At 33.6% G+C, this 8767-nt stretch overlaps 2 protein-coding genes across 2 annotated transcripts; one reads left to right on the top strand and one right to left on the bottom strand.

The window, feature by feature from the left end:
• On the top strand, nt 1-2036 carry LOC104793829 (uncharacterized). The gene is made up of 9 exons (XM_087507216.1): nt 1-214; nt 294-390; nt 471-595; nt 672-756; nt 847-979; nt 1071-1168; nt 1344-1467; nt 1540-1737; nt 1851-2036. Exons 1-9 carry the CDS (start codon nt 1-3, stop codon nt 2034-2036), a joined length of 1260 nt encoding a protein of 419 aa, XP_087363342.1.
• A 6120-nt stretch (nt 2037-8156) lies between these two features.
• On the bottom strand, nt 8157-8767 carry LOC104776325 (uncharacterized). The gene has a single exon (XM_010500367.2). The coding sequence runs from the start codon at nt 8623-8625 to the stop codon at nt 8407-8409; it is 219 nt and encodes a 72-aa protein (XP_010498669.1). The 5' UTR covers nt 8626-8767; the 3' UTR covers nt 8157-8406.

Here is an 8767-nt window from a genome sequence, read left to right as displayed (position 1 = left end):
ATGATCATCACTGGAAACTGGGTAATCATTGATTCTTTTTCACTGACTAAATCAGTGGGAAAATTCAGAGTTACGAACCATGTTTATCGTATGACTCTCATCAACACCACTTCCATCGTGCCATGCCCGTCATTGACTAATGACATGTTCCTGAAACTGGTCAATTTTGGAGACGTTATTGACGAAGCTGGATTGAATGAGAACATTTTAGTTGGTAAGTTTGTTTCATTTTGAAAAACTAATATAGGGATTGTATATCATACACACTATTAATGAACATTGCAATTCTACAGACGTAGTTGGTCAAGTTGTCAATGTTGGCGAACTGAAGGTCTACCAAGTCGACAATAAGGATAAACAGAAAGTTGACCTTGAACTCAGGGACATAAAGTAATTTTAATTACTACTTTTCTATAACGTATCATACCATTTATTGTTCTTCAATGAAAATTTTACTCTAATATATGTAGTGATGCGCGTCTATCATGTACACTTTGGGGAGTTCTTGCTGACAGAATCCTAGCAGCTTGCACAAATAATAGACCGAATATGGTGATTTGTCTTTTGCGCTTTGCTAAGATCAATTCTTTCAAAGGTAAATAGTTTATACATGTTTTCAATAAATTTTAAGTAAATCTTAATTCACATCCTAATATAATTTTGAAACTTAGGACAAAGATCAGTGTCGAACGCTTATGATATGTCATTACTGGAAATTAATTCAGCCTTGCCTGAAATTGTCGAGTTTCGTGAAAAGTAAGTACTCAACTTCTTCCATTTGAATTACCTAAACTTAAAATGTTTTAGGTTAGTAATGAGTTTTAATCAGTTTATTTTTATTACCAGTCTTCCGGAAGATGGCCTTGCCTTGACTATCAAACAAGCTGTTCCTAAGGAGGTACAAGCTGTTCAGCGGAAGACTGACTTCTCTAGACAGTTCGAGAAAAAGACAATCGCCAAAATCATTGAGTACAATGAGGTAGATAGTAATATTTTCGATATTATAGAAATTATTAAGATTATACCACTTTCACATTTATTAACTGTTTAAACTCATATGCATTTTGTAGGAAGGAAAATTCAGAATTTTCTGCTCAATCTATGCGATCGATCAGAGTTTGCTTGGTATTATTTTGTCTGTCTTAAGTGTAATACAACAGTGTACAAGGTACCTAAAGTTGAGAATGAGGTTGTTAAAAAAGACAGAAAAACATTGTTTCGGTGCTCTACCTGTAATGAAAATATTACTAAAGTTGAACCAAGGTAAACACATTGCAATTTAATTAATTGTTGACTAATGTTTTCCTCATCTAATCCATCTTGGTACAATCTCTGACTTATAGGTTTAGGTTGATTGTCTGTGTAATGGATTCAACTGCTCAGATCAAGTGTGTGCTGTTTGAGAAAGAAGCTAAAATGCTAATCCATAAATCTTCTCTTCAGTTACTAGAGGGTCATTTGGATGAGGTATATCATCTTATGTAGTTAGATATAGAGAAAACCAAATTATACAATCTAATTCTTTTCTTTCATGTGTAGATACAAGATCCAACAAACATCCCTCAAGGATTGAAGGATTTGGTAGGCAAGAGTTACCAATTTGTAGTGACTATTGCGAAAAATAACATCAGAGAAGAAAGTGATGTTTACAAGGCTGCTCATGCATATGTTGGTCTGGAACCCGAGGAAGCTGACTCCATCGAGCCATCTCAAGGTGCCGATGATTTATCAACCATTGTGAGTTTGGATCATGTATCATAAATTCTAAAGTGCTTTATAATTTCTACTCCTTATTAGTTTGAAAGTGTATTGACATGTAAGTTAACATATTTTGTGAAATAATTTGGTAGGAAACGCTAATGCTAACCAACAGTGCTGAACAAATTGATGCATTATCAACACCTACCACTACTCCATCTTCCAAAAGGAAAGATGATGTCTCTGGTGATAATTCTGATCATTCTTCTTCTACGAAGAAGAGGTGTATTTGGTCTATCAAAGGTGCTCTTGAAGATGCATATATAGCCTGTGGCTAAAAGATACTTTTATTGCTGTGTTCACGAATGCTTTTTAGGAATATATCTTGCTTTTCAACAATTGTTTCCTTTGAACTTCAGTTATCTTTATTTTGGATTAGTTTTGTTTTCGGATTATTTTAAAATATTTTGCTATATGAAATAAAAAAGCTTTGTCATATGATACATCTACACTAATGGGATATCCAGATTACCTAAGTTTCATAGTTTATTATTTACTATAATAGAGATTAACCATGTGGCCAGCGATTTAGGGCTTTATTTATAAAGGACGAAGCCTTATATAATTTAAAAGTCACCATTTACAAAACGAAAGGATCGAAATTTTAACATTTTAAAAGGCTTCGTATTTTAAAATTAACAATGTTTACTCATGTTTACTTCTTTATATTTACTTGCAATTTTCGATAAATACGAAAGGGTCTGTTATTTTAAAAACCATAACTCAATAAAAATTAGCCTATGTAAAAAAAAATAGGGATTAGTGAGCTACCTTATGAGGAGAAAAATCATAGTGAATCTTCACGCCACCAATACCTGAAAAATATAACAAAGCAGATGAAAAATTAATTTTCAAAATTTTAAACCATACTAATCAATAAAGAATTAAAAAGAACATATTCACATCCCTATTATAATAAACATTAACCACCATTGATTAAGAGATAACCCTTCCTATACAAACCCTTTTATATATGGCCAACTATATATGACCAATAAAATATCTGAAATCCTAGATTTATGCTAACTATTATTAGAAGATCTTAACTTGATTGAAAATGATTCTTAAAATTAATTTTAACTATTATGTATTTATGCATAAAGTGAATCATGAGGGCTAATTATTCTGCAACTTTAGCAGAATAACTTACTATCAAAGTTTTGAGATATGAAAAAGAGACATGAGCAACCAAACTTTGTTGAACATAGTCAACAGACTCCAAAGAGGAATAGACTGTTGCCAACAAACACTCAATCCAGTGAACTCACCAACGAGAATCAAAGTACTGGGAGTTCTACTATTTCACTGAACTCTGTTTTTACACGAGTTTTCAAAGATATTACAAACTTACCAATACAAAGCCGTCCGGATACTCATACACCACCAACTCAACAACAATCTTCATCCGACACTTTTGGTCAACAATCTGGTAAGATATAATTGCATTAGTTTCAATCCTTCATTTTTTAAAAACTAAAACTTTATCAATTTCAATAATATACAATCTGGACTGTTGTATAGGGATTTTCACAGATAAAGAGAATTTCTATCCTGGATCTACTTCTAATAGTAATATTAGGACCGGTCTCTATACTCAATCTTCTGGTGCCGTGTTTGAAAGAGCCAAAAACAGACTAACTGCTTTTAGAAGAGATAAAGTTTCCAACAAAGAACAAACGTCTGTCAAGAAGAAATCGAATTGTGAGTATAACTCACAAATACAATTTATTTCGTTAACTACTATTCTGTTTTAATGTTTTGGTACTAATATTCTCAATTATGCAGATGTTGATGATCATTCAGCATATATGTTTGATCGGTCTGACAATGTATTATCTCATTCAACAAATGATACTGCCAATATGCAACCAAGAAATTTAGAAAAGGAATTTAATGAGACTATTTGGAGTATCTCAGATGATGGTATAGTTTCACTATCATAACAAAACAACAGTCATAATATGGTTGTTTCTTTCTTGATCATGTAAACTAATGAATGCAGATGAATCTGTTTATGATGAGGACCAGTCTTATTATTTTACAAGTAGCGATGAAGACATCGCGAATGAGTACATCTCTCATGATGATGAACTATTTGAGACATGTGAAATGGAGGTGTCAATTACGGAATGGACAACATCTACGACCAAAGGAAGAATGAATCCAAAAAAAAAAGGGAAAACAGGTAATATGAAAGATTATTGATAACTAATAAGGTTGGAGCTCTTTAATATTATTCGATTAATTAAAAGTAAACAATTATGCAGAATACTTAGATCATGGTGACCCAGACTATATGTGTCAGTATTGTGGTGCAATGTTGTGGTATGATGAGAGGCTTAACAAGAGGAGGAATACAAATAATCCTACATTCTCTCTCTGTTGTCTACAAGGAACTGTAAAACTGCCCCTTTTCAAGAAATCTCCAGATATTATTACTAGACTTCTTACTGGTACGGATAGAATAAGCAGGCATTTCCAAAACAATAGTAGAGGTTATGCAATGGTTTTTGCAATGACTTCTCTAGGAGGAAAAGTAGATAGAACTGTACATCAAGGCAAGGGACCAAACATGTTCCAGCTTCAAGGAGCGAATTATCATCTTATTGGTAGTATGAAGCCAAAAGAGAATGATTATGCAAAGTTCTCTCAGCTATACATTGTCGATACAGAAAACGAAGTTACAAATAGAGAAACAATTTTGAGGTTTGTTTAAATTTTTTGTTTCGTTTTAAAAAAATTTCAACATTTTTCTAGATCACTTTTAACAATTTCATCCTTCCATGCAGCAAATCAAAGAACAATAGTACAACTGGTGGCAAAAAAAACTTGCGGAAGGATATAATTGAGCCATTAATCAACATGTAGCACATTTTAGGGCAGCTAGAGATAGATTTGCAAGTGATGCCGATAAAACTTTCCATATGAGGATAGTTAGTGATCGTGTTGGGTTGGATGGCCGGAATTACACAAATCCTACAGTTTCAGAGATAGCTGCGCTTATACCGGGAGATTTTGTTAAGGAAATGCCAGAGCGTGATATTATTCTTGAGGAAAAAAGCACAGGGCTGTTACAGAGAATCAGTGAAATTCATCCTTCCTATTTGGCATTGCAGTATCCTTTGATTCATATTTATGGGGAAGATGGGTTCAGACCGGGAATTCAAAAGGGATACACAGACAAAACCAAGACTAAGAAGATAAAATGTATTAGTATGAGACAATGGTTTGCATACCGGATTCAAGAGAGAGCTTCTGAGTCTCATACACTATTATTATCTAGGAGATTGTTCCAACAGTATTTGGTTGATGCCTACTCAACAATAGAGTCAAACAGATTGAAATATATTAAGGTCAATCAATCTAAGCTAAGATGTCAGAATTACACAGCTGTAAAAGAAGCAGCTGATTCAGGAGTCAAAAACATGGGTGAGCAAGGGAATCCTATTTCAATTCCGACTTCTTTCACTGGGGGTCCTAGATATATGGTTCAAAGCTACTATGATGCTATGGCTATATGCAAACATTATGGCTTCCCTGACCTCTTTATTACATTTACATGTAATCCAAAGTGGCCAGAGATTACAAGGTATGTAAAAGCACGTGGCCTCACAGCGAACGATAGACCTGATATAATATCCCGAATATTTAAGATCAAACTTGATTCTTTGATGTTTGATTTGACACAAAAAAAGTCTACTTGGGAAAACTGTGGCAGGTAATTTTCATTTTACAATTAGCGTAGTCTATTTTCAAGCTTATGTTAATAGTTTGACATCTAACTAATTTTCATAATTTGGGACAGCTATGTATACGGTGGAATTCCAGAAAAGAGGGTTGCCGCATGCTCATATACTTTTGTTTATGGACAAAAAAAGTAAGCTACCTACGACTGATGATATCAATAAGATGATTTGTGCAGAAATTCCAGATAAAGATACAAAGCCTGAGCTATATGAAATCATTAAAGATTCCATGATTCATGGACCTTGTGGAGCTGCAAACCAAAATTCACCATGTATGGTTGATGGTAAATGTACAAAAATGTATCCAAAAGCACATGCAGAGATTACAAAAGTTGGGAAAGATGGTTATCCAATATATAGGAGACGACGTGGAAAATTTTTTGTTGAAAAGGGTGGTTTCCAGTGTGATAACAGATATGTGGTTCCGTATAATGAGAAGTTGTGTCTAAGATACCGTGCTCACATCAATGTGGAATGGTGCAACCAGACAGGCTCTATCAAATATTTGTTTAAGTACATTAGCAAGGGACCTGATCGTGTAGCTGTGGCTGTGGAACCAGTCAATAAAACTGCATCATGCTCTACTGGAAATCAAGCTAAATCCACACAGACTCAGAAGAAGAAAAATGAAATTAAAGACTACTTTGACTGCAGGTATTCAATGAATTGAAAATTTGATTTGCATTTTTTAAAGAAATGTAGAAATTTATCAATATTAATAACAATAATATTTTCATAGGTATATTTCGGCATCTGAAGCTATTTGGCGAATCTTCAAGTTCCCAATCCAGTTCAGGACAACTCCAGTTCAAAGACTTTCATTCCACGTAGAAGGGAAAAAACCATGTTATTTTAAGAGGGATGCTGACATAGAAGAAGTATTGGAAAAGTCGGTTAATGAGGATTCGCCATGGAATGTCCTAATATTCGCCAAATAGGACACGAATATTAGGACACAAATTGAAGTTTAGATTAACTCAAAATATTAGGACATACCTTATGGTCTGTGAAAACTGGTAGATAACTGTATCTCTCTGATTACTAAGTGATCCGCCAATAAACGTTAAACCATGTCCTGGTATTGAAATGAACAAGAAAACAGGATCTGGTCAGTATATTTCAAATTGTTCTAACATTGTGTATTATAACATTGAAGCTTACAAAGTAACCTTTCTGTTTCTCCCTTCTAAACATATACTCTATTGTAATAAACTGGTCTAAAGGCAACTAAATCTCATTTGATATCCTGCAGTTCATTGGAAACCATATCAAACACGAACGCTTAGATTCATGAAAATAAAAGAATCTAACATGTTTTAGGTAGACCACAACTTACCTGACTGATACTATGATGTCTTCATATATATGCTTCAGTCTCATTCAAATTTCTTGAGACTACGCCTCATTGGATATCCTGCAGTTCAAAGGAAACCAAATTAAACACGTCAGTTTAGAATCTTCGAAATAAAAGAATCTATCATGTTTTAGGTGAACCACAACTTATCTGAATGATACTATAATGTCTTCATATATATGCTTCGGTCTCATTCTATACAACATGCACATGTACTGCATAAAATGTATAGAGATGTCAATTAATCATATACAAAATACTGGAAATACATAGAGCGGGTGGCTGTGATCAAACATGTACTGATACTTCCGAAATCTGAATTGGATACATATAACAGTAGAGAAAGAGTATAGACCTATGAAATCGAAACTACATAATCACAACCAACCCGGAATAAAAAGCAACTTACCAACCCAATTCAATTGAACAAGGAAAATAGATTGGGCGAAACTGAATCAATCCGACTGAAACTTTTGACAACCCCATAAGCCCACCGATTTGCTTCGATTAATTGGTGGTGTAAACATTTAGGATTTGAAAAGTTTAGGAAAAGGATTTGGGAGATTGAATAAGTAATGATTTTAGTAAAACCCTGTGACTTAGGTATCTAAGGTAGAGAAATGGGAGATGAAGGGGAAACGATGAAGTCGTGTTTGTTTGATCGAAGAAAGGAATTAAAAACGTTTTACTTATCTCTTAACGAGAGATGTTTTTTAAAATAACTAAATTTCTCAAAAAGGCCAAGGAAGCCCAAATGAATAATATCTTCAAACTTAGACCCAGACCCAATTTTAAAGTGTCTAGACAACAAATTATTGCCCAAACTATGAGACTAAAAATTTAGAAACCATTTTCAATAACCACTAATATAAGTTATGGGTATACAATATGGCTTCTAAATTATACTACACTATTAAAAACCACTATTGTACTTAAAATTATGGGTATACAATATGGTCAACACATTCAGGATATACAACTACGTATTTTTATTAAAATTATTATTTCAATATATTTATATCCCCTATCATTATATATTTAACACAATAAGTCCTTTCAATTAAATACAACTGTTTTCAAATAATGAAATCTCACAATGTAAAGTTAGATTGCTCTATTTTTATTGTGTTTTCGACATCAGTAGTAAATATAATGAACAGAAATCAGTATAGTAAAGAGATACCATATTGTCTGCTACAATATCATCATCTTACATATTGTTATTTGCTACAACATTACCAAAATATTCCTCCGCGCTGTAGCGCGGGTGAGATCCTAGTATATATAGTATTAAAAAGTCAGAAACGATCGAGCTGCATGATTATAGAAACTCTTTACAGCTTTTATAAAAACCTCCACTCTAAATAGTAAATACTTAGACTTAAACCAAAAAAAGAAAACATAAGAAAATCTCACGATAGGCACAATCAAACATAAAGTAAACACACGAAAGTGCTAAACCTAAAATCGCAAAGAAAAATTCTAACTTTTTATTCCTTATATTAATTTGATTAATTTAGGACATGAACATCATCTCTTAGCTTAATATTATTCTGTAACCATAAGATCACAAACTTTAGCAGAGTTTTTCTTGGTGCTCAGCTTTCTAAAGAACCATCGGCCGGATCCTCCACCGTTCTCCTCGACTCCACCGGCGGTTGTGGCTGCGTTTGTCGTCAGACTCTTCATGTTCTCTCTGTGAAACTTCCTCGCCGTGTAAGCCACAGCCATAGCCATCCCTCCGAGTCCCGATCCGTCTAGCGACATGTTCGAAAAGTTCACAAGAAAAATATATAAAACAATAGAGGTAATATGTGAAAAGATGATGCAAATAGAGACAAAAGAGAGAGGTGATGAAATGTAAAAGAATTTGGTGAAAGGTGAGTGTTGTTGTTTTGGAATTTAAGGT

The sequence above is a fragment of the Camelina sativa genome, chromosome 3 (genome assembly GCF_030686135.1).
Source record: "Camelina sativa cultivar CO46 ecotype springtype chromosome 3, ASM3068613v1".
Taxonomy (NCBI): domain Eukaryota; kingdom Viridiplantae; phylum Streptophyta; class Magnoliopsida; order Brassicales; family Brassicaceae; genus Camelina; species Camelina sativa.
The sequence above is the reverse complement of the archived record's forward strand: the minus strand, read 5'-3'. Positions and strand labels throughout refer to the sequence as shown.